Source organism: Pristiophorus japonicus, chromosome 2 (assembly GCF_044704955.1).
Source record: "Pristiophorus japonicus isolate sPriJap1 chromosome 2, sPriJap1.hap1, whole genome shotgun sequence".
Taxonomy (NCBI): Eukaryota; Metazoa; Chordata; class Chondrichthyes; family Pristiophoridae; genus Pristiophorus; species Pristiophorus japonicus.
Window position 1 is genome coordinate 197,345,331 of NC_091978.1, and position 25,732 is coordinate 197,371,062.

General features: G+C 53.8%; 1 protein-coding gene across 4 annotated transcripts in view; it reads right to left on the reverse strand.

Annotated features, from left to right (window-relative positions):
• Positions 1-645: 645 nt before the first annotated feature.
• Positions 646-25,732, reverse strand: part of LOC139232910 (sodium-dependent phosphate transport protein 2B-like) — a 203,439-nt gene continuing 178,352 nt past the window's right edge. For 2 of the 4 annotated variants that reach the window (XM_070863407.1, XM_070863420.1), the window contains exons 10-14: positions 15,370-15,537; positions 13,963-14,079; positions 13,752-13,876; positions 5,641-6,154; positions 646-891 (exon numbers count right to left, since the gene is read on the reverse strand). In XM_070863407.1, the coding sequence (XP_070719508.1) occupies positions 815-891; positions 5,641-6,154; positions 13,752-13,876; positions 13,963-14,079; positions 15,370-15,537 (1,001 nt within the window). In that variant the 3' untranslated portion in view covers positions 646-814. Of the gene's footprint in view, positions 914-5,365; positions 6,155-13,751; positions 13,877-13,962; positions 14,080-15,369; positions 15,538-25,732 lie in introns of those variants that run through there. The other 2 variants (XM_070863412.1, XM_070863424.1) reach the window with 2 other exon arrangements.

The window sequence follows — 25,732 nt, forward strand, 5'->3', positions numbered from 1 at the left end:
TGACCTATATAATTCAGTGCTGTTCTGCCTGATCTTTCTCTATGCTGATATCTGTAGGTTCACGTACTGAATCCACAAGTATTAGATGTCAGTCACCGCTCTGTGGTGGTGCTTTACTCTTTGTCAGAAGGTCATGGGTTCAAGTTGCGCTCCTGGACTTGTACACAATCTAGGTTGACACTTGAGTGCAGTACTGAGGGAGTACCTGAATTTGTTAACAGTAAGTTATTTAGCTAAGGGAGCTAAATGCACATCAGGATCTAAATTTTGAATGTTTGCAACTCACCATATTGATCTGGCTTACTCATTATATTTAAACAAAACCCAAAATAACTTTGAAGAACACTGTACATAATATTTCAATGTATATACAATATATATGATTTCAGCAAGCTAGTAAAATAAATCACAAAAACATTTTAATAATGTACTTAATGTATATTTTTAAATCACACATTAAATGTAGTTGAAAATTTACAAAACAATAGAAAAATAAGTAACACAAAATATACACAAGTCTGTTATTTAAATTGACATGACTGCATATTTAGGCAACTACTCATTCAATACATAAGTTATATATTCTGTTAAAAAAACATTAAAGTATATTTAATATATAGTGACTGAGTTTTTTTACAGTCTCTTTTACATGTCCTGACAAATTTACAGTTTAAGGGAGGTTTTTTTAAATTGTACTTATTTATACATTTTCCACCTTACTTAGATCCATCATTCCTTTTTTTTCTACCAGGGATGAAAAGACAATGTGAACCATCAATGTCTCCATGGCTGGCAGGATTGCTGTGGCTATCCTTTATTGGCCGAGCTTCTGTTGGACAGGACTAGTCCTGTTGATTGTGTCTCTGCCCCTAGATGGATCATCCCACAGCTCTGCAGTTAATTCAGTTAAAAACTGGTGAAACATGCACAGTGGCAACAAGAGAGTTTTGAGGTCAGGTCAAGGCTGGAAATACAAACTAGAAACTCTAAGTTCAAGAATCTAATGTTCTGCCATTAAAGCTATAAGCCTTGTATCAAAACTGCACGCCCAAGCTCTCAGCATCATATTTCTATAAATATCAACTGAAAATACACGTTCAACTCCTTATTTATCATTAACGTACTCAGTTTTTAAAGGGTAAAGCAGTGGAGGAATAGTTTCAGACAAGTTATAACTGTTTTTCATCACTGTAGCGATTCAGGTTGTGAAACACTTGGAAGTGAATAACACAACACATCATGAAGTCTGCAAGTCAGACTTATTGGGCCCAAGTTTCCACATGATTTGCGCCTGATTTTTAGGAGCAACTGGTGGAGAACGGACTATCTTAGAAATCGCAATTCTCCACATTTTTTTTCTGTAGTTCTAGTCAGGTAGAACAGTTCTAGTTTGGAACAGAATTTTTTCTTCAAAAGGGGGCGTGTCCGGCCACTGACGCCTGATTTGAAAGTTTCCACAGTGAAAACGTACTCCAAACTAAAGTAGAATGGAGCAAGTGAAGATTTTTGTAGAACTGAAAAAACCTGTTCTACAAATTAAAAAATCAGGCGCAGGTTACAAATTAGGCGTCCAGAACGAGGTGGGGGGGAGGGAACTCATATAAATTCTACAATAACTCATTATTTGTACTTCTACAAATATTATACAAATAAATCCAACCTGAATAAACATTTATAAGCAAAGAAAAGATTAAATAAACCATCTTCCTACCTGTGTGAAAGTGCTTCAGGCAGGGAGAATGCTGCAGCCGTTCTGTTCCCGCGGAGGGGGGGGGGGAAGGGAACAGTCGCTCCGTTCCCACGGAGGGGGGGAAGGGAACAGTCGCTCCGTTCCCACGGAAGGGGGGGGGGAAGGGAACAGTCGCTCCGTTCCCGCGGAGGGGGGGGGGGGAAGGGAACAGTCGCTCCGTTCCCACGGAGGGGGGGAAGGGAACAGTCGCTCCGTTCCCACGGAGGGGGGGAAGGGAACAGTCGCTCCGTTCCCACGGAGGGGGGGAAGGGAACAGTCGCTCCGTTCCCACGGAGGGGGGGAAGGGAACAGTCGCTCCGTTCCCACGGAGGGGGGGAAGGGAACAGTCGCTCCGTTCCCACGGAGGGGGGGGGGGGGGGGGAAGGGAACAGTCGCTCCGTTCCCACGGAGGGGGGGGGGGGGGAAGGGAACAGTCGCTCCGTTCCCGCGGAGGGGGGGGGGGAAGGGAACAGTCGCTCCGTTCCCACGGAGGGGGGGGAAGGGAACAGTCGCTTAGTTCCCGCGGAGGGGGGGGGGGGAAGGGAACAGTCGCTCCGTTCCCACGGAGGGGGGGGGGGAAGGGAACAGTCGCTCCGTTCCCGCGGAGGGGGGGAAGGGAACAGTCGCTCCGTTCCCACGGAGGGGGGGGAAGGGAACAGTCGCTCCGTTCCCACGGAGGGGGGGGGGGAACAGTCGCTTAGTTCCCACGGAGGGGGGGGGGGAAGGGAACAGTCGCTTCGTTCCCACGGAGGGGGGGGGGGGAAGGGAACAGTCGCTCCGTTCCCACGGAGGGGGGGAAGGGAACAGTCGCTCCGTTCCCGCGGAGGGGGGGAAGGGAACAGTCGCTCCGTTCCCGCGGAGGGGGGGGGGAAGGGAACAGTCGCTCCGTTCCCACGGAGGGGGGGAAGGGAACAGTCGCTTAGTTCCCACGGAGGGGGGGGGGGGAAGGGAACAGTCGCTTCGTTCCCACGGAGGGGGGGGGGGGAAGGGAACAGTCGCTTCGTTCCCACGGAGGGGGGGAAGGGAACAGTCGCTCCGTTCCCGCGGAGGGGGGGAAGGGAACAGTCGCTCCGTTCCCACGGAGGGGGGGAAGGGAACAGTCGCTCCGTTCCCGCGGAGGGGGGGAAGGGAACAGTCGCTTTGTTCCCACGGAGGGGGGGAAGGGAACAGTCGCTCCGTTCCCACGGAGGGGGGAAGGGAACAGTCGCTCCGTTCCCGCGGAGGGGGGGGGGGGGAAGGGAACAGTCGCTCCGTTCCCACGGAGGGGGGGGGGGGGGGGAGGGAACAGTCGCTCCGTTCCCACGGAGGGGGGGGGGGGGAAGGGAACAGTCGCTCCGTTCCCGCGGAGGGGGGGGGGGGGAAGGGAACAGTCGCTCCGTTCCCACGGAGGGGGGGGGGGGGGGAAGGGAACAGTCGCTCCGTTCCCGCGGAGGGGGGGGGGGGGAAGGGAACAGTCGCTCCGTTCCCGCGGAGGGGGGGGGGGGAAGGGAACAGTCGCTCCGTTCCCGCGGAGGGGGGGGGGGGAAGGGAACAGTCGCTCCGTTCCCGCGGAGGGGGGAAGGGAACAGTCGCTTAGTTCCCACGGAGGGGGGCGGGGGAAGGGAACAGTCGCTCCGTTCCCGCGGAGGGGGGGAAGGGAACAGTCGCTCCGTTCCCACGGAGGGGGGGAAGGGAACAGTCGCTCCGTTCCCACGGAGGGGGGGAAGGGAACAGTCGCTCCGTTCCCGCGGAGGGGGGGAAGGGAACAGTCGCTCCGTTCCCACGGAGGGGGGGAAGGGAACAGTCGCTCCGTTCCCGCGGAGGGGGGGGGGGGGGGAGGGAACAGTCGCTCCGTTCCCGCGGAGGGGGGGGGGGGGAGGGAACAGTCGCTCCGTTCCCGCGGAGGGGGGGGGGGGGGGAGGGAACAGTCGCTCCGTTCCCACGGAGGGGGGGGGGGGGGGAGGGAACAGTCGCTCCGTTCCCGCGGAGGGGGGGGGGGGGGGAGGGAACAGTCGCTCCGTTCCCGCGGAGGGGGGGGGGGGGGAGGGAACAGTCGCTCCGTTCCCGCGGAGGGGGGGGGGGGGAGGGAACAGTCGCTCCGTTCCCGCGGAGGGGGGGGGGAAGGGAACAGTCGCTCCGTTCCCACGGAGGGGGGGAAGGGAACAGTCACTTCGTTCCCACGGAGGGGGGGGGGAAGGGAACAGCCGCTTTGTTCCCGCGGAGGGGGGGGGGGAAGGGAACAGCCGCTTTGTTCCCGCGGAGGGGGGGGGGGAAGGGAACAGCCGCTTTGTTCCCGCGGAGGGGGGGGGGGGGGAAGGGAACAGCCGCTTTGTTCCCGCGGAGGGGAGGGGGGGGGAAGGGAACAGTCGCTTTGTTCCCGCGGAGGGGAGGGGGGGGGAAGGGAACAGTCGCTTTGTTCCCGCGGAGGGGAGGGGGGGGAAGGGAACAGTCGCTCCGTTCCCACGGAGGGGGGGAAGGGAACAGTCACTTCGTTCCCACGGAGGAGGGGGAAGGGAACAGTCACTTCGTTCCCACGGAGGAGGGGGAAGGGAACAGCCGCTTAGTTCCCACGGAGGAGGGGGAAGGGAACAGCCGCTTAGTTCCCACGGAGGAGGGGGAAGGGAACAGCCGCTTAGTTCCCACGGAGGAGGGGGAAGGGAACAGTCGCTTAGTTCCCGCGGAGGAGGGGGGAAGGAGACAGTGAGAAGGCTGCAAGTGCTGATGTGCTTTTATTAAAAAAATGTTCAAAAATTAAACAGCTACAAAGAACTATAAAAATGGCCGAGTGCCAATGTTTTTTTCACACTGAGCATGCGCGAACGCTCCAACGTGCACACGCAGCATTGCCGGCAGGAAAAAAAACTAATTTAAATAGTACCTGCCCCCTCCCACTTACAAAATCGGCGTGAGTGTAGGCTCCGCCCCCCTGGGCGCCGTGCCAGGCAGACAAGGAGCTGCAGAACGCTCCAGAATTGCGAGGTTTTTTTTAGGCGCCGTTTTAGGCGTGAAAAACGGGCTCCCAGCTTGGAGGGGTGCCCGTTTTTTATCCTGTGGAAACTTGGGCCTATTATTTTAGCACCATCCAACAGAACCGATATACTCAAACATTTTTGGAACTTGACCTCAAGTAATTTATATATGGAACCCTGAACTTGTGACTGGATGATTCCGTGTTCTTACCCACTGTTGTTTACAAAATGGACACTGGGATGGCGACATTGCACTATGTATCGTCTTTCATGTGTGAAATAACTATTCACAAGTGCTCACAGCTCACCACATCCTTTCTTCCAATTAGTCTGCAAAGTGTTGAAGCTCCCCCTCCCCCGCCCCTCCTATATCCCTTACTGTTCAGTATTCCATTTATTCCAGGTACACTCTTTGTATATTTCAGCGTTATTTTCTCCCATTAAGAGCTAATTCCCTGCAATGTACTATTCATTTTCAGTATACTGCCACCACTTGGCACAATGAAATTATGAGTCCCTAGTAAACACAAATAACCAAGGAAGCACCAGAAAAACTGTCTTTTGACAAAACTATCTGTAAGACTACTTTTCAGATAGCATACGAGATAAAGATATACATTGTTATGCTAATTTTAAAAAACATGCTGCATTTTAAAATAGTATTTACACTAATTTACACTTTTGTTTAGGTAGAATATAACAGTAGCTTGCACTCAAGGGCAATAATTGAATACAAATGTCATAAATGCAGCACAGTATAAATTGGTGAAGGAATTACTTCTAGTAGATATTTTGTTACCAACACCAACCATTCAGGACACCAGAAGTGACAGGAACTGATACAGGTTAATCCTTAAAAAAATACTGTACTACTTTGCAAAGGCATATTTTAGCTGTTCTCTCAATAGTTCTGTTTCTACATATGTGTTGAATTAACTTCTGCAACGAAAAATGTCTTAATACCTTGTTTTTCATTCTCTAGGATTACTGGATTTTCATAAACCTCAAGGGATTTGGTTTGTTGTTCTCTTTTATCACCATATTCACCATCATTCTTCTTGCAACACTTACACTTTCCAAAGCAACGAGTAGAACAACATGCTGTAACATGTTGTATTATTGTGTCCCAGGGTCTCAAGGAATGCATCCAAATAGGAAGGAAGTCCCAAGTTTGTAGTACCTTTGGCAAGAACCTTGGACACTTTGTTTGCATAATGTTGATAACAATTATGATGATTACAATCACCAAGATAGGAATACCTACTCCAGCCAGAACTTGCCAACCAGCAACTGACAGCCCAAATACAATCAGAGGAAGCAGTAAAAAGCATAAAATCAGGTAGGTGACTGCAAACCACCTATACATGGCTGTGTGAGTTCCCAATGCTTTAGCTAGCCGAATTGGAATACGCATGAATGGTATGGGGTACCAAATGATGATTCCAGAGATATTGAAAAAGAAATGGCACAAGGCAATCTACAAGGATACAAAAGGAAAATTAAAATACATTTAAAAATCTATTTTGCAACCTTAAAAAAAATGTAACTGAACATTGAGTATAAACATTTTTTATCGTTACAGCAATTAATGATTCTTGTACTTTTAGGTTGGCGATCCATATAAAATATACAGCCAATAATACACTGAAAACCAAAGCATGATCATATGAAATGTCATTATTCTTCATATTCTTTCATTTAAAGGTGGCATGTGATACTTCTATCAACGTATTAAATATTTATGTACATCTTTGCAGCCCCAAACCTAATAATTCATAGAGATGATACATGTTTCAGAGTTATATGGAACAGAAAGATCCTTGATTTGATTCCTTTCTTTTATAAAATCATAGAATCTTACAGCACACAAGAAGGCCATTCGGACAATCGTGCCCGAGCCGGGTCTTTGAAAGAGCTATCTAATTAGTCCCATTTCCCTGCTCTTTCCCCATAGCCCTAAAAATGTCCCCTTTTCAAGCATATAACCAATTACCTTTTGAAAGTTAGAATCATAGAATGGTTACGGCACGGAAGAAAGCCATTTGGCCCGTCGAGCCCGCGCTGGCTCTCTGCAAGAGCACCTCAGCTAGTCCCACTCTCCCGCCCTCTCTCTGTAGTCCTGCACTTTTTTTTCTTTAAGGTACTTATTCAACTCCCTTTTAAAAGCTGTGATTGAGTCTGCCTCCACCATCCTTTCAGGCAGTGCATTTCGGATCTTAACCACTCGCTGTGTAAAAACGTTTTTTCTTATGTCGCCTTTGGTTCTTTTGCCAATCATCTTAAATCTGTGTCCTCTGGTTCTTGACCATTTTGCAAATGGAAAAGTTTCTCTCTATCTACTCTGTCCAGATCCCTCATAATTTTGAATACCTCTATCAAATCCTTCTCAATCTTCTCTGCTTTAAGGAGAACATTCCCATTTTCTCCAGTCTATCCATGGAACTGAAGTGCCTCATCCCTGGATTCATTCTCATGAATCTTTTCTGCACTCTCTATAAAGCCTTCACATCCTTCCTAAAGTGCGGTTCCCAGAATTGGGCACAATACTCCAGTTGAGGCCGAACCAGTGTTTTATACAGGTTCATCATAATATCCACACTTTTGTACTCTAATCCATCTATTCATGAAGCCCAGTATCCCGTAAGCTTTTTTAACTGCTTTCTCAACCTGCTCTGCCACCTTCAACTATTTGTGCACATATACCCCCAGGTCTCTCTGTTCATGCACCCTATTTAGGATTGTACCCTTTGCACTTTGCTGCATTAAATTTCATCTACCATGTGTCCGCCCATTCCACCAGCCATTCCTCTTGAAGTCTATCACTAACCTCCTCATTAATATATATCAAGAAAGGCAGTTGTTCAAGTACCGACCCCTGGGGAACACAACTGTATACCTTCCTCCAGTCTGAAAAACAACCATTCACCACTACTCTCTGTTTGCTATCACTTAGCCAATTTCATATCCATGCTGCCACTGTCCCCTTTTATTCCATGGGCCTCAACTTTGCTGGCAAGCCTATCATGTAGCACTTTGTCAAACGTGTTTTAGAAATCCATGTACACCACATCAACCGCATTGCCCTCATCAAGTCTCTCTGTTACCTCAGCAAAACATTCGATCAAGTTGGTTAAACATGATTTGCCTTTAACAAATCCATGCTGGTTTTCCTTAATGAATCTACAAATGTCCAAGTGACTGTTAATTTTGTCCCTGATTATTGTTTTAAAAGCTTTCCCACTACCGAGGTTAAACTGACTGGCCTGTAGTTGCTGGGTTTATCTTTACACCCTTTTTTAAACAAGGGTGTAACATTTGCAATTCTCCAGTCCTCTGGCACCACCCTGTTTCTAAGGAGGATAGGAAGGTTATGGCCAGTAGCTCTGCCATTTTTTTCTTTCACTTCCCTCATTGCCCTAGGATGCATCCCATCCTGTCCTGGTGACTTATCAACTTTAAGTACAGCCAGCCTTTCTAGTACCTCGTCTTTATCAATTTTTATCCCATTCAGTATCTCCTCTACCTCCTCCTTTACTATGTCTATGGCAGCATCTTCTTCCTTGGTGAAGACAGATGCAAAGTACTCATTTAGTGCCTCAGCTATACCCTCTGACTCCATGTGTAGATCTCCTTTTTGGTCCCTAATCGCCCCCACCTCTCCTCTTACTACCTGTTTATTATTTATATGCCTATAAAAGACTTTTTGATTACCTTTTATGTTAGCTGCCATTCTATTCTCATACTCTCTGCTCCTCTTATTTTCTTTTTCATCTCCTCTGAAGTTTCTATATTCAGCCTGATTCTCAGAGGTATTCTCGACCTGACATCTGTCTCTTTTTCTGCTTCATCTTATTCTCCATCTCTTTTGTCATCCAGGGAGCTCTGACATTAGGGGGCATATTTTCTGGCCTTTTGCGCTCTGTTTTTCGCCCCAGAGGGCGGCATTGTTGGTGGTGAGGTCTTCTGGGCAGGTGGTCAGCCTTCAGCACCCATGAGGGTTTTCAGGGCCGGTTTTGTAGCAGTGTGGAGCAGCACCGCCTGAAAGAGCTACACCGGTGGCAATGCCCCTGGTTGTGACACCGGCGCGTTTTTTGACTCCTGCCCGACCTGTATGCCCTGCAGCGTGCCCCGCAGTGAATGCCTGGGAAATCGGGCGGTTCAACCTATACCGACTACAGAGAGGTAAGTAATGCCATCTTAAGGTAAATGTGATTGTTTTTTCTTTTAATTATTTTTGCGATTTATGTTGTGGTGGTGTGGGCTATGTACTGGGAATGTTTTTGTGGGATTTTCTCCCCAGGTGTCTCTCGGAACGTTCCCGGACCAGCTATTTAGCTTGGGATTTTCCAAGCTGAGTCTGCGCTCCTGACTCAAGGCCCAGCTACCCAATTTTGATGACTGAGGTGCAAACTGTTCCTGGGCACAAACTTTACTGCCCTGCCGTCATTACAGCCCCTGAATCATCGAAGCTGAAACACCAGCCCAATTTGCCCTACCTTTCCCTCTAGTGGGAATGTATCTCAACTGTACCCGAACTATTTCCTCTTTAAAGGCAGCCCATTGTTCCACTACAGCTTTACCTACCAATCTTTAATTACAATTTACCCAGGCAAGATCCGTTCTCATCCAACTAAAATTGGCCTTCCTCCAAATATGTATTTTTACTATAGATAGCTTCCTGTCCTTTTTCATAGCTAATCTAAACCTTATGATACTATGATCACTCTTTCCTAAATGTTCACCTGCTGACATTTGCTCCACTTGACCTATCTCATTGCCCAGAACCAGATCCACCAATGCCTCCTTCATGTGACATGGTGAGAGAGGAAGTTTAAGGGGTTTAGCAGCTTTGAAAGTGGATATTTCCCCAGGCCTGGACAAAGTGTATTCCAGGTTGTTAAGAGAAGCAACTGAGGAAATAGCAGAGGCTCTGACCATCATTTTCCAATCCTCTCTGCTGGAGGACTACTAACGTTGTACTGTTTAAAAGGCAAGAAAGGGATAGACCGAGTAATTACTGGCCTAACCTTGGTGGTGGGAAAATTTTGGGAAAAATTTCTGAGGGACAGGTTAATCTTCATTTAGAAAGACACGGCTTAATCAAGGACAGTCAGAAGGATTTGTTAAGGGAATGTCATTCTGACTTGACTAACCTGATTGAATTTTTTGAAGAGGTAGCAGGAGGGTCGATGAGGGTAGTGCGTTTGATGTAGTGTAGATGGATTTTAGCAAGGCTTTTGATAAGGTCCCACATGGCAGACTGGTCACGAAAGTAAAGGCCAATGGGATCCAAGGCAAAGTGGCAAGTTGGATCCAAAATTGGCTCAGAGGCAGGAAGCAAAGGGTAATGGTTGATGGGTGTTTTTGTGACTGGAAGGCTGTTTCCAGTGGGGTTCCGTAGGGCTCAGTACTCGGTCCCTTGCTTTTTGTAGTATATATCAATAATTTAAATTTGAATGTAGGGGGTATAATTAAGAAGTTTGCAGATGATACTAAAATTATCTGTGTGGTTGATAATGAAGAATAAATATGTAGACTGCAGGAAGATATCAATGAACTGGTCAGGTGGGCAGAACAGTGGCAAATGGAATTCAATCTGGATAGGTGTGAGGTAATGTATTTGAGGAGGGCTAACATGGCAAGGGAAAACACAATAAATGGTAGGACACTGAGAAGTGTAGAGGAACAAAGGGACCTTGGAGTGCATGTCGACAGATCCCGGAGGGTAGCAGGTCAGGTAGATAAGGTGGTTTCGAAGGCACATGGAATACTTGCCTTTATTAGCCAAGGCACAGAATACAAGAGCAGGGAGGTTATGCTTGAATTGTATAAAACACTAGTTAGGCCACAGCTAGAGTACTGCGGAAGTACTGGTCACCACATTACAAGAAAGATGTAACTGCACTGGAGAGGGTTCAGAGGAGATTTAAGAGGATGTTGCCTGGACTGGAGAATTTTAGCTATGAAGAAAGATTGGATAGGCTGGGGTTGTTTTCTTTGGAACAGAGGAGACTGAGGGGAAATCTTATTGAGGTGCATAAAATTATGAGGGGCCTAAGTAGAATGGATAGGAAGGACCTATTTTCCTTCGCAAAGACGTCAACAACCAGGGGGCATAGATTTAAAGTAGTTGGTAGGAGGTTTAGAGGGGATTTCAGGGGAAGTTTTTCACCCAGAGGGTGGTGGGGGTCTGGAACTCACTGCCTGAAATGGTGGTAGAGACAGAAACTTTCACCACATTTAAAAAGTACTTGGATGTGCACCTGAAGCGCCGTAACTTACAAGGCTAAGAGCTAGAAAGTGGGATTAGGCTGGATAGCTCTTTGTCAGCTGGCACGGACATGATCAGCCGAAATGGCCTCCTTCTGTGTGTACTTTTTAAAAAAGGAGGGAGAGAGATAACAGGGAATTATAGACCGGTCAGCCTGACATCGGTAGTGGGTAAAATGATGGAATCAATTATTAAGGATGTCATAGTAGTGCATTTGGAAAGAGGTGACATGATAGGTCCAAGTCAGCATGGATTTGTGAAAGGGAAATCATGCTTGACAAATCTTCTGGAATTTTTTGAGGATGTTTCCAGTAGAGTAGACAAGGGAGAACCAGTTGATGTGGTATATTTGGACTTTCAGAAGGCTTTCGACAAGGTCCCACACAAGAGATTAATGTGCAAAGTTAAAGCACATGGGATTGGGGGTAGTGTGCTGACATGGATTGAGAACTGGTTGTCAGACAGGAAGCAAAGAGTAGGAGTAAATAGGGACTTTTCAGAATGGCAGGCAGTGACTAGTGGGGTACCGCAAGGTTCTGTGCTGGGGCCCCAGCTGTTTACACTGTACATTAATGATTTAGACGAGGGGATTAAATGTAGTATCTCCAAATTTGCAGATGACACTAAGTTGGGTGGCAGTGTGAGCTGCGAGGAGGATGCTATGAGGCTGCAGAGTGACTTGGATAGGTTAGGTGAGTGGGCAAATGCATGGCAGATGAAGTATAATGTGGATAAATGTGAGGTTATCCACTTTGGTGGTAAAAACAGAGAGACAGACTATTATCTGAATGGTGACAGATTAGGAAAAGGGGAGGTGCAACGAGACCTGGGTGTCATGGTACATCAGTCATTGAAGGTTGGCATGCAGGTACAGCAGGCGGTTAAGAAAGCAAATGGCATGTTGGCCTTCATAGCGAGGGGATTTGAGTACAGGGGCAGGGAGGTGTTGCTACAGTTGTACAGGGCCTTGGTGAGGCCACACCTGGAGTATTGTGTACAGTTTTGGTCTCCTAACCTGAGGAAGGACATTCTTGCTATTGAGGGAGTGCAGCGAAGGTTCACCAGACTGATTCCCGGGATGGCGGGACTGACCTATCAAGAAAGACTGGATCAACTGGGCTTGTATTCACTGGAGTTCAGAAGAATGAGAGGGGACCTCATAGAAACATTTAAAATTCTGACGGGGTTAGACAGGTTAGATGCAGGAAGAATGTTCCCAATGTTGGGGAAGTCCAGAACCAGGGGACACAGTCTAAGGATAAGGGATAAGCCATTTAGGACCGAGATGAGGAGGAATTTCTTCACCCAGAGAGTGGTGAACCTGTGGAATTCTCTACCACAGAAAGTTCTTTAGGCCAATTCACTAAATATATTCAAAAAGGAGTTAGATGAAGTCCTTACTACTAGGGGGATCAAGGGGTATGGTGAGAAAGCAGGAATGGGGTACTGAAGTTGCATGTTCAGCCATGAACTCATTGAATGGTGGTGCAGGCTAGAAGGGCCGAATGGCCTACTCCTGCACCTATTTTCTATGTTTCTATGTACATTTCTATGATTCTATGATTCTTCCTCATTGGACCGGAAACATACTGATCAAGAAAGTTCTCCTGAACACACACTTCAGAAATTCTTTCCTCTCTCTGCCCTTTACACTATTATTATCCCAGTCTATGTTAGGATAGTTGAAGTCCCCCATTATCATTACTCTATAGTTCTTCCGTCTCTCTGTAATTTCTCTGAAAATTTGCTCCTCCATATTTTTCCCACTAGTTGATGGCCTATAGAAGTTATTATTGAATCTGCTTCCAACACCATTTTAGACAATGCATTCCAGATCATAACAACTCACTGCATTAAAAAAAGTTCTCCTCACCTCTCCCTGGTACTTTTACCAAATATCTTAAATCTGTGTCCCCTCGTTAGCGACTTTCCTGCCATTGGAAACAGTTAATCCCTATCTCCTCTATCAAAATCTTTTATAATTTTGAATATGGGTAGGTGATTTCAGGTGAGTGACAACGGGGGTTGCTACAGATGACATCAGCAACCCTGGGGTAGAGGGGTGGGGGGAGAAAATCAGCAAAGATTACTGCGTTTGATCACTGTCCAGCCATCTTATCTTGGAAAACATGAAATGGATGTGAGTGAGAATAGGATTGGGTTAGCTCCAATAATCGCTATGACCAAATTCACATATGAAAGAATGAACACTTGAACAAGAGATTGATGCTACTCGTGAACTTGTCATTCACTATCAGTTCCCACATTTGGAAAAGGAAGTATGAGAGAGGAAAATGGAGGTAAAAGAGTAGTAAAGCGTAAATGACTTGGAAACAGAAGTTACATTAATTTGACTGATGACCTATTTAATTAATTCTCAGATGTGACCTAGCATTTATTGCTCACCCCTGGTTGCCCTGAGAAGATGGTGGTAGGCCACTTTCTTGAACCGCTGAGTAGCTTGCTCAGCCACTTCACAGTGCAGTTAAGAGTGTGGGACTGGAATCCTATACAGGCCGGGCTGGGAAAGGACACCGTGTTTCCTTTCTTAAAGGCTATTAGTGAACCAGTCGGGTTTTTGCGACAATCAGACAGCTTAATTCAGTCACTTTTACAGATAATTTTTTTTAAAGCTGAATTGAAATTCTTCAACTACCATGGTGGGATTTGAATTTATCTTCTCTGGATTATTGCTTCAGACCTCTGGATTACTAGTCCAGTAACATAACCGCTGCACTACTACACCACATGTAAAGTAACAAATCATAAATACTAAAACCGATTGATCTCTTTAATTGCTCACCTGCAAAGAGTCAGCTAAAGTTTCTCCTGGACTGGCAAGAGCAGCTATAATAGCTGTTGTGGTTGTACCAATATTGGAGCCCAGTGTAAGAGGATAGACTCGTTCAACACTTATCACACCAATTCCTGCCAGAATAAAAAATAAATAAATAAATAATATTTGAATTGTAACTAGTATATTAATACATAAAAATGTATTCTTCAAAACTTACCAACTAATGGAGTAAGAGCTGAGGTAAAAATAGAACTGCTTTGGACGATAAAAGTCATTCCAGCGCCCACTGCAAGGGCTATATATCCGGTTAGCCAACCAAATGGATATCGGAAATCTGCAAAACGATTGGATTTTAAATGAACAAGAGCTCTTTCTGCTTATCAAAAGTGAGGCTATACCCATATTTAAATGGTAGTTAAGTAACAAATATATCACAAACTATTGATGTTATTACATGTGCATTTGACAATCTCACTGAACTCTACTATAAATATTCACATGCTTAAATGTCAAATTTAAAAGAAAGTAAATAAATTGCATAACTGTAAAACAATGGAGTTAGGTTCCATCTGCATTAGTAATTGTCTTTGTTCATAATATATACAATATTTAAAAACAACTGTATTAAAATATATATTTATCACTACAGTAGTCTCAGATCAAGATCAGACTTTTCTTATTTATTGCACATTTTCTTATAATTAGTATAAAAATTGAAAGCGTTAAAATATTTTGATCCAAGATTCTTAAATAGCATTTATAACTTACGACTTAAAGAAAAAATAGATTTATCTAAATGACTGCAGAATTCTAACTGTTGTATATGGAAATACTGGAAGAGCCACTAGTGTCTCTGTTCTGTGTCCCCTTATTTCCTGATAATACAGAATCACTAGTTATTTAGGAATGTTGCCATAAGTACAAATCGATTTATTTTTTAAAATCACCAAAACAATTGGGGTAATTTTCAATTATTTTGCTTGGGCGGTAACGTAGTTGAGTGAATTACCCATCCTTTATAGAATTTGCCTAATATTCATTCTATTGATTTCAATGGAACAGAAACCAGGCAGGATCTATAAATGTCAGGAATTCACTCTACCAGGTTACCGCCCAGGCAAAATATTTAAAAATTACCCCGGTTGTTTTGGTGATTTGCTCACAAAGCAATTTTTACTTATGGTTAAAAAATTGTGCCTAATGTATTTTAATAATTAGTCACAGAAATGTTAGCTCCATAATTCATAACTCTACAAAAATGTTGCAATATAAATACACGTTAACATTACAAGTTTGCCATTCGGTAACACTGAGGAAGTGGCCCCTTCTTCCCGTAATCTGCCAAGTGGGGAAGTAAAGACGGAAAGGCACCTTTTACCAAAACCTCCACAATGTTCAAATGTGTTTAGATTTCATAGTATTTACTGTCTCAACAAGTCTCACAGCAAAAATATAAACAAATTATTTAAATTCAACATTCTTAGATCTGTAAGGGCAGCAAATAAAGGAGGATGAATATAATCTCATCCATGCATTATATAAATGAGGAAGTGTGGAATAACATTAATTTATCCCACACTCTGCATATCTGCATTTGTGACTTGAAATAAGTTTTTCCACTTACCTGTGTTAATAATTTTTTTGATAACTGTAGCAACTTGACCTTTTAACATAGAATTTAGAAGCTTGACAATAAGTATCAAACAGATGCACAAGATAATCAAAGAGGCTGCAAGGAGGATGAGGCCAACCCCTAAATCAGATATGGTTGTATTCACAAATAGATGATTACCTAAAACAAAATAAGCAAACCGGAAACATTATATGCAATTTCTTCAGTTAGCATATCATGAATATACAGACATCTCATGTTCTCAAAATGGCCCAATGTCCAGGATTAACAATATATAGCAGTGTATGAAATTCCAGAATTTGACACTGCATTAAATAGCCGAGTGACTATTTGTCCTAACCCTTTTTTCATCATTCTATGCCTACGTCCTCCTCCAAACCCTGCCCTCACCCGAAATCAGAACCAAAAGTGGGGCGACGTTGTTCTTCAATTGCCCACGTTGTGCGACTGAGCCTCCAGCAGCCGAGCCTCCAACTGGGCAGAGAGAGCGAGTGGTGGCGGGTGGCCAGGACCGGTTCTTTTCTCAGCAACAGTTTGAGTGAAGAGTGCGGGCAGCGGGGAGAGAGAGAAGTGGGTCGTTGGGGAGAGAGAGAGAGAAGTGGGTCGTTGGGGAGAGAGAGAGAAGTGGGTCGACGGGGGAGAGAGAAGTGGGTCGGCGGGGAGAGAGAGAGAAGTGGGTCGGTGGGGGGAGAGAGAGAAGTGGGTCGGCGGGGGGAGAGAGAGAAGTGGGTCGGCGGGGGGAGAGAGAGAGAAGTGGGTCGGCGGGGGGAGAGAGAGAGAAGTGGGTCGGCGGGGGGAGAGAGAAGTGAGTCGGCGGGGAGAGAGAGAGAAGTGGGTCGGCGGGGGGAGAGAGAGAGAAGTGGGTCGGCGGGGGGAGAGAGAAGTGAGTCGGCGGGGAGAGAGAGAGAAGTGGGTCGGCGGGGGGAGAGAGAGAGAAGTGGGTCAGCGGGGGGAGAGGGAGAAGTGGGTCGGCGGGGGGGTGGAGAGAGAAGCGGGTCGGCGGGGGGGGGGGGGAAGAGAGAAGTGGGTCGGCGGGGGGAGAGAGAGAAGTGGGTCGGCGGGGGAGAGAGAGAGAAGTGGGTCGGCGGGGAGAGAGAGAGAGAAGTGGGTCGGCGGGGAGAGAGAGAGAAGTGGGTCGGCGGGGGGAGAGAGAGAAGTGGGTCGGCGGGGGGAGAGAGAGAAGTGGGTCGGCGGGGAGAGAGAGAGAAGTGGGTCGGCGGGGGGAGAGAGAGAAGTGGGTCGGCGGGGGGAGAGAGAGAAGTGGGTCGGCGGGGAGAGAGAGAGAAGTGGGTCGGCGGGGGGAGAGAGAGAAGTGGGTCGGCGGGGGGAGAGAGAAGTGAGTTGGCGGGGCGAGAGAGAGAGAGAAGTGGGTCGTCGGGGGAGAGAGAAGTGAGTCGGCGGGGAGAGAGAGAGAAGTGGGTCGGCGGGGGAGAGAGAAGTGGGTCGGCGGGGGAGAGAGAAGTGGGTCGGCGGGGGAGAGAGAGAGAGAAGTGGGTCGGCGGGGGTGGGAGGGAGAGAGAAGTGGGTCGGCGGGGGAGAGAGAGAGAGAAGTGGGTCGGCGGGGGTGGGAGAGAGAGAGAAGTGGGTCGGCAGGGGGAGAGAGAAGTGAGTCGCAGGGAGGAGAGAGAGAGAAGTGGGTCGGCGGGGGTGGGGGGGGAGAGAGAAGTGGGTCAGCGGGGGAGAGAGAGAAGTGGGTCGGCGGGGGAGAGAGAGAGAAGCGGGACGGCGGGGGAGAGAGAGAGAAGCGGGACGGCGGGAGGAGAGAGAGAGAAGTGGGTCGGCGGGGGAGAGAGAGAAGTGGGTCGGCGGGGGAGAGAGAGAGAAGCGGGACGGCGGGGGAGAGAGAGAGAAGCGGGACGGCGGGAGGAGAGAGAGAGAAGTGGGTCGGCGGGGGAGAGAGAGAGAAGTGGGTCGGCGGGGGAGAGAGAGAGAAGTGAGTCGGCGGGGGGAGAGAGAGAAGTGGGTCGGAGGGGGAGAGAGAGAAGTGGGTCGGCGGGGGAGAGAGAGAGAAGTGGGTCGGCGGGGGGAGAGGGAGAAGTGGGTCGGCGGGGGGAGAGAGAGAAGTGGGTCGGCGAGGGGAGAGAAAGAAGTGGGTCTGCGGGGGGAGAGAAAGAAGTGGGTCAGCGGGGGGAGAGGGAGAAGTGGGTCGGCGGGGGGAGAGAGAGAAGTGGGTCGGCGGGGAGAGAGAGAGAAGTGGGTCGGCGGGGGGAGAGAGAGAAGTGGGTCGGCGGGGAGAGAGAGAGAAGTGGGTCGGCGGGGGGAGAGAGAGAAGTGGGTCGGCGGGGGGAGAGAGAGAAGTGGGTCGGCGGGGGGGGAGAGAAGTGGGTCGGCGGGGGGAGAGAGAGAAGTGGGTCGGCGGGGGGGGAGAGAAGTGGGTCGGCGGGGGGGAGAGAGAAGTGGGTCGGCGGGGCAGAGAGAAAAGTGGGTCGGCGGGAGGAGAGAGAGAGAAGTGGGTCGGCGGGGGAGAGAGAAAAGTGGGTCGGCGGGAGGAGAGAGAGAGAAGTGGGTCGGCGGGGGGAGAGAGAGAAGTGGGTCGGCGGGGGAGAGAGAAGTGGGTCGGCGGGGAGAGAGAGAGAAGTGGGTCGGCGGGGGGAGAGAGAGAAGTGGGTCGGCGGGGGGAGAGAGAGAAGTGGGTCGGCGGGGGGAGAGAGAGAAGTGGGTCGGCGGGGGGAGAGAGAAGTGGGTCGGCGGGGAGAGAGAGAGAAGTGGGTCGGCGGGGGGAGAGAGAGAAGTGGGTCGGCGGGGGGAGAGAGAGAAGTGGGTCGGCGGGGAGAGAGAGAGAAGTGGGTCGGCGGGGAGAGAGAGAGAAGTGGGTCGGCGAGGGAGGGAGAGAAGTGGGTCGGCGGGAGGAGAGAGAGAAGTGGGTCGGCGGGGGGAGAGAAGTGGGTCGGCGGGGGGAGAGAGAGAAGTGGGTCGGCGGGGGAGAGAGAGAGAAGTGGGTCGGCGGGGAGAGAGAGAGAAGTGGGTCGGTGGGGGAGAGAGAGAGAAGTGGGTCGGCGGGGGGGGGGTGAGAGAAACGGGTCGGCGGGGGGAGGGGGAAAGAGAAGTGGATCGGCGGGGAGAGAGAGAGAAGTGGGTCGGCGGGGGTGGGGGAAGAGAGAAGCGGGTCGGCCGGGGGGGGGCGGGGAGAGAGGTGGGTCGGCGGGGGAGAGAGAGAGAAGTGGGTCGGCGGGGGGAGAGAGAGAAGTGGGTCGGCGGGGGAGAGAGAAGTGGGTCGGCGGGGGGAGAGAGAAGTGGGTCGGCGGGGGGAGAGAGAGAAGTGGGTCGGCGGGGGGAGAGAGAGAAGTGGGTCGGCGGGGGGAGAGAGAGAAGTGGGTCGGCGGGGGAGGGAGAGAGAAGTGGGTCGGCGGGGGGAGAGAGAGAAGTGGGTCGGCGGGGGAGAGAGAGAGAAGTGGGTCGGCGGGGGGGAGGGAGAAGTGAGTCGGTGGGGGGAGAGAAAGAAGTGGATCGGCGGGGTGAGAGAGAGAAGTGGGTCGGCGGGGGGGGGGGTGAGAGAAACGGGTCGGCGGGGGGCGGGGGAGAGAGAAGTGGATCGGCGGGGAGAGAGAAGGGAGTCGGCGGTGGAGAGAGAGAGAAAAGTGGGTCGGCGGGGGGAGAGAGAGAAGTGGGTCGGCGGGGGGAGAGAGAGAAGTGGGTCGGCGGGGGGAGAGAGAGAAGTGGGTCGGCGGGGGGAGAGAGAGAGAAGTGGGTCGGCGAGGGGAGAGAGAGAGAGAAGTGGGTCGGCGGGGGGAGAGAGAGAAGTGGGTCGGCGGGGGGAGAGAGAAGCGGGTCGGCGGGGGGAGAGAGAAGTGGGTCGGCGGGGGCGGGGGAGAGAGAAGCGGGACGGCGGGAGGAGAGAGAAGTGGGTCGGCGGGGGAGAGAGAGAGAAGTGGGTCGGAGGGGGAGAGAGAGAAGTGGGTCGGTGGGGGAGAGAGAAGTGAGTCGGCGGGGGAGAGAGAGAGAAGTGGGTCGGCGGGGAGAGAGAGAGAGAAGTGGGTCGGCGGGGAGAGAGAAGTGAGTCGGCGGGGTGAGAGAGAGAAGTGGGTCGGCGGGGGAGAGAGAGAAGCGGGTCGGCGGGGGGAGAGAGAGAAGTGAGTCGGCGGGGGAGAGAGAGAGAAGTGGGTCGGCGGGGAGAGAGAGAGAGAAGTGGGTCGGCGGGGGGAGAGAGAGAAGTGGGTCGGCGGGGGGAGAGAGAGAAGTGGTTCGGCAGGTGGAGAGAGAGAGAGAAGTGGGTCGGCGGGGAGAGAGAGAGAAGTGGGTCGGCGGGGGGAGAGAGAGAAGTGGGTCGGCGGGGGGAGAGAGAGAAGTGGGTCGGCGGGGGGAGAGAGAGAAGTGGGTCGGCGGGGGGAGAGAGAGAGAAGTGGGTCGGCGAGGGGAGAGAGAGAGAGAAGTGGGTCGGCGGGGGGAGAGAGAGAAGTGGGTCGGCGGGGGGAGAGAGAAGCGGGTCGGCGGGGGGAGAGAGAAGTGGGTCGGCGGGGGCGGGGGAGAGAGAAGCGGGACGGCGGGAGGAGAGAGAAGTGGGTCGGCGGGGGAGAGAGAGAGAAGTGGGTCGGAGGGGGAGAGAGAGAAGTGGGTCGGTGGGGGAGAGAGAAGTGAGTCGGCGGGGAGAGAGAGAGAGAAGTGGGTCGGCGGGGAGAGAGAAGTGAGTCGGCGGGGTGAGAGAGAGAAGTGAGTCGGCGGGGGAGAGAGAAGTGAGTCGGCGGGGGAGAGAGAGAGAAGTGGGTCGGCGGGGAGAGAGAGAGAGAAGTGGGTCGGCGGGGGGAGAGAGAGAAGTGGGTCGGCGGGGGAGAGAGAGAAGCGGGTCGGCGGGGGGAGAGAGAGAAGTGAGTCGGCGGGGGAGAGAGAGAGAAGTGGGTCGGCGGGGAGAGAGAGAGAGAAGTGGGTCGGCGGGGGGAGAGAGAGAAGTGGGTCGGCGGGGGAAGAGAGAGAAGTGGGTCGGCGAGGGGAGAGAGAGAAGTGGGTCGGCGGGTGGAGAGAGAAGCGGGTCGGCGGGGGGAGAGAAAGAAGTGGTTCGGCGGGTGGAGAGAGAGAGAGAAGTGGGTCGGCGGGGAGAGAGAGAGAAGTGGGTCGGCGGGGGAGAGAGAGAAGTGGGTCGGCGAGGGGAGAGAGAGAAGTGGGTCGGCGGGTGGAGAGAGAAGTGAGTCGGCGGGGGAGAGAGAGAGAAGTGGGTCGGCGGGGGGAGAGAGAGAAGTGGGTCGGCGGGGGGAGAGAGAGAAGTGGGTCGGCGGGGGGAGAGAGAGAAGTGGGTCGGCGGGGGGAGAGAGAAGCGGGTCGGCGGGGGGAGAGAAAGAAGTGGGTCTGCGGGGGGAGAGAGAGAAGTGGGTTGGCGGGGAGAGAGAGAAGTGGGTCGGCGGGGGGAGAGAGAGAAGTGGTTCGGCGGGGAGAGAGAGAGAAGTGGGTCGGCGGGGGGAGAGAGAAGTGGGTTGGCGGGGAGAGAGAGAGAAGTGGGTCGGCGGGGGGAGAGAGAGAAGTGGGTCGGCGGGGGGAGAGAGAGAAGTGGGTCGGCGGGGGGAGAGAAAGAAGTGGGTCTGCGGGGGGAGAGAAAGAAGTGGGTCAGCGGGAGGAGAGAGAGAGAAGTGGGTCGGCGGGGGGAGAGAGAGAAGTGGGTCGGCGGGGGAGAGAGAAGTGGGTCGGCGGGGGAGAGAGAGAGAAGTGGGTCGGCGGGGGTGGGGGTAGAGAGAAGTGGGTCGGCGGGGGCGGGGGAGAGAGAAGCGGGTCGGCGGGGGGAGAGAGAGAAGTGGGTCGGCGGGGGAGAGAGAAGTGGGTCGGCGGGGGAGAGAGAGAGAGAAGTGGGTCGGCGGGGGGAGAGAGAGAAGTGGGTCGGCGGGGAGAGAGAGAGAAGTGGGTCGGCGGGGGGGAGAGAGAGAGAAGTGGGTCGGCGGGGGGAGAGAGAGAAGTGGGTCGGCGGGGAGAGAGAGAGAGAAGTGGGTCGGCGTGGGGAGAGAGAGAAGTGGGTCGGCGGGGGAGAGAGAGAGAAGTGGGTCGGAGGGGGAGAGAGAAAGAAGTGGGTCGGCGGGGGGAGAGAGAGAAGTGGGTCGGCGGGGGGAGAGAGAGAAGTGGGTCGGCGGGGGGAGAGAGAGAAGTGGGTCTGCGGGGGGAGAGAGAGAAGTGGGTCGGCGGGGGGAGAGAGAGAAGTGGGTCGGCGGGGGGAGAGGGAGAAGTGGGTCGGCGGGGGGAGAGAGAAGCGGGACGGCGGGAGGAGAGAGAGAGAGAAGTGGGTCGGCGGGGCGGGGGGGAGAGAGAAGCCGGTCGGCGGGGGGAGAGAGAGAAGTGGGTCGGCGGGGGGGTGGAGCGAGAAGCGGGTCGGCGGGGGGGAGGGGGAGAAGTGGGTTGGCGGGGGAGAGAGAGAGAAGTGGGTCGGCGGGGAGAGAGAGAGAAGTGGGTCGGCGGGGGGAGAGGGAGAAGTGGGTCGGCGGGGGGGTGGAGCGAGAAGCGGGTCGGCGGGGGGGAGGGGGAGAAGTGGGTTGGCGGGGGAGAGAGAGAGAAGTGGGTCGGCGGGGAGAGAGAGAGAAGTGGGTCGGCGGGGGGAGAGAGCGAAGTGGGTCGGCGGGGAGAGAGAGAGAAGTGGGTCGGCGGGGAGAGAGAGAGAAGTGGGTCGGCGGGGGGAGAGAGCGAAGTGGGTCGGCGGGGAGAGAGAGAGAAGTGGGTCGGCGGGGGGAGAGAGAGAAGTGGGTCGGCGGGGGAGAGAGAAAAGTGGGTCGGCGGGAGGAGAGAGAGAGAAGTGGGTCGGCGGGGGGAGAGAGAGAAGTGGGTCGGCGGGGGGAGAGAGCGAAGTGGGTCGGCGGGGAGAGAGAGAGAAGTGGGTCGGCGGGGGGAGAGAGAGAAGTGGGTCGGCGGGGAGAGAGAGAAAAGTGGGTCGGCGGGAGGAGAGAGAGAGAAGTGGGTCGGCGGGGGGAGAGAGAGAAGTGGGTCGGCGAGGGAGGGAGAGAGAAGTGGGTCGGTGGGGGAGAGAGAGAGAAGTGGGTCGGCGGGGGGAGAGAGAGAAGTGGGTCGGCGGGGGAGAGAGAGAGAAGTGGGTCGGCGAGGGAGGGAGAGAAGTGGGTCGGCGGGGGGAGAGAGAGAAGTGGGTCGGCGAGGGAGGGAGAGAAGTGGGTCGGCGGGGGGAGAGAGAGAAGTGGGTCGGCGGGGGGAGAGAGAGAGAAGTGGGTCGGTGGGGGAGAGAGAGAGAAGTGGGTCGGCGGGGGGAGAGAGAAGTGGGTCGGCGGGGGGAGAGAGAGAGAAGTGGGTCGGTGGGGGAGAGAGAGAGAAGTGGGTCGGCGGGGGGAGAGAGAGAAGTGGGTCGGCGGGGGAGAGAGAGAGAAGTGGGTCGGTGGGGGAGAGAGAGAGAAGTGGGTCGGCGGGGGGAGAGAGAGAAGTGGGTCGGCGGGGGAGAGAGAGAGAAGTGGGTCGGCGGGGGAGAGAGAGAAGTGGGTCGGCGGGGGAGAGAGAGAGAAGTGGGTCGGCGGGGGAGAGAGAGAGAAGTGAGTCGGTGGGGGGAGAGAAAGAAGTGGATCGGCGGGGTGAGAGAGAAGCGGGACAACGGGAGGAAAGAGAGAGAAGTAGGTCGGCGGGGGGGGGGTGAGAGAAACGGGTCGGCGGGGGGAGGGGGAAAGAGAAGTGGATCGGCGGGGAGAGAGAGAGAAGTGGGTCGGTGGGGGAAGAGAGAAGCGGGTCGGCCGGGGGGGGGCGGGGAGAGAGGTGGGTCGGCGGTGGAGAGAGAGAGAAAAGTGGGTCGGCGGGGGGAGAGAGAGAAGTGGGTCGGCGGGGGGAGAGAGAGAAGTGGGTCGGCGGGGGGAGAGAGAGAGAAGTGGGTCGGCGGGGGGAGAGAGAGAAGTGGGTCGGCGGGGGGAGAGAGAGAAGTGGGTCGGCGGGGGAGGGAGAGAGAAGTGGGTCGGCGGGGGGAGAGAGAGAAGTGGGTCGGCGGGGGGAGAGAGAGAAGTGGGTCGGCGGGGGAGGGAGAGAGAAGTGGGTCGGCGGGGGGAGAGAGAGAAGTGGGTCGGCGGGGGAGGGAGAGAGAAGTGGGTCGGCGGGGGGAGAGAAAGAAGTGGGTCGGCGGGGGGAGAGAGAGAGAAGTGGGTCGGCGAGGGGAGAGAGAGAGAGAAGTGGGTCGGCGGGGGGAGAGAGAGAAGTGGGTCGGCGGGGAGAGAGAGAGAAGTGGGTCGGCGGGGGTGGGGGAAGAGAGAAGCGGGTCGGCCGGGGGGGGGCGGGGAGAGAGGTGGGTCGGTGGGGGAGAGAGAGAGAAGTGGGTCGGCGGGGGGAGAGAGAGAAGTGGGTCGGCGGGGGGAGAGAGAGAAGTGGGTCGGCGGGGGGAGAGAGAGAGAAGTGGGTCGGCGAGGGGAGAGAGAGAGAGAAGTGGGTCGGCGGGGGGAGAGAGAGAAGTGGGTCGGCGGGGGGAGAGAGAGAAGTGGGTCGGCGGGGGAGAGAGAGAGAAGTGGGTCGGCGGGGGGAGAGAGAAGTGGGTCGGCGGGGGCGGGGGAGAGAGAAGCGGGTCGGCGGGAGGAGAGAGAAGTGGGTCGGCGGGGGAGAGAGAGAGAAGTGGGTCGGCGGGGGGAGGGAGAACTGAGTCGGCGGGGGGAGAGAGAGAAGTGGGTCGGCGGGGTGAGAGAGAGAGAAGTGGGTCGGCGGGGTGAGAGAGAGAAGTGGGTCGGTGGGGGAGAGAGAAGTGGGTCGGCGGGGAGAGAGAGAGAAGTGGGTCGGCGGGGTGAGAGAGAGAGAAGTGGGTCGGCGGGGGGAGAGAGAGAAGTGGGTCGGTGGGGGAGAGAGAAGTGAGTCGGCGGGGAGAGAGAGAGAAGTGGGTCGGCGGGGGGAGAGAGAGAAGTGTCTCGGCGGGGGGAGAGAGAAGTGGGTCGGCGGGGAGAGAGAGAGAAGTGGGTCGGTGGGGGAGAGAGAAGTGAGTCGGCGGGGGAGAGAGAGAGAGAAGTGGGTCGGCGGGGGAGAGAGAGAAGCGGGTCGGTGGGGGAGAGAGAGAGAAGTGGGTCGGAGGGGGAGAGAGAGAAGTGAGTCGGCGGGGGGGAGAGAGAGAAGTGGGTCGGCGGGGTGAGAGAAGTGGGTCGGCGGGGAGAGAGAGAGAAGTGGGTCGGTGGGGGAGAGAGAGAGAAGTGAGTCGGCGGGGGAGAGAGAGAAGCGGGTCGGTGGGGGAGAGAGAGAGAGAAGTGGGTCGGCGGGGTGAGAGAGAGAGAAGTGGGTCGGCGGGGGGAGAGAGAGAAGTGGGTCGGCGGGGGGAGAGAGAGAAGTGGGTCGGTGGGGGAGAGAGAAGTGAGTCGGCGGGGAGAGAGAGAGAAGTGGGTCGGAGGGGGAGAGAGAGAAGTGGGTCGGTGGGGGAGAGAGAAGTGAGTCGGCGGGGAGAGAGAGAGAAGTGGGTCGGCGGGGGGAGAGAGAAGTGGGTCGGCGGGGAGAGAGAGAGAAGTGGGTCGGCGGGGAGAGAGAGAGAAGTGGGTCGGCGGGGGAGAGAGAGAGAAGTGGGTCGGCGGGGGGAGAGAGAGAAGTGGGTCGGCGGGGGGAGAGAGAAGTGGGTCGGCGGGGAGAGAGAGAGAAGTGGGTCGGCGGGGGAGAGAGAGAGAAGTGGGTCGGCGGGGGGAGAGAGAGAAGTGGGTCGGCGGGGAGAGAGAGAGAAGTGGGTCGGCGGGGGGAGAGAGAAGTGGGTCGGCGGGGAGAGAGAGAGAAGTGGGTCGGCGGGGGAGAGAGAGAGAAGTGGGTCGGCGGGGGGAGAGAGAGAAGTGGGTCGGCGGGGGGAGAGAGAGAAGTGGGTCTGCGGGGGGAGAGAGAGAAGTGGGTCGGCGGGGGGAGAGAGAGAAGTGGGTCGGCGGGGGGAGAGAGAAGCGGGTCGGCGGGGGGAGAGAAAGAAGCGGGTCTGCGGGGGGAGAGAGAGAAGTGGGTTGGCGGGGAGAGAGAGAAGTGGGTCGGCGGGGGGAGAGAGAGAAGTGGGTCGGCGGGGAGAGAGAGAGAAGTGGGTCGGCGGGGGGAGAGAGAAGTGGGTCGGCGGGGGGAGAGAGAAGTGGGTCGGCGGGGAGAGAGAGAGAAGTGGGTCGGCGGGGGAGAGAGAGAGAAGTGGGTCGGCGGGGGGAGAGAGAGAAGTGGGTCGGCGGGGGGAGAGAGAGAAGTGGGTCTGCGGGGGGAGAGAGAGAAGTGGGTCGGCGGGGGGAGAGAGAAGCGGGTCGGCGGGGGGAGAGAAAGAAGTGGGTCTGCGGGGGGAGAGAGAGAAGTGGGTTGGCGGGGAGAGAGAGAAGTGGGTCGGCGGGGGGAGAGAGAGAAGTGGGTCGGCGGGGAGAGAGAGAGAAGTGGGTCGGCGGGGGGAGAGAGAAGTGGGTCGGCGGGGAGAGAGAGAGAAGTGGGTCGGCGGGGGGAGAGAGAGAAGTGGGTCGGCGGGGGGAGAGAGAGAAGTGGGTCGGCGGGGGGA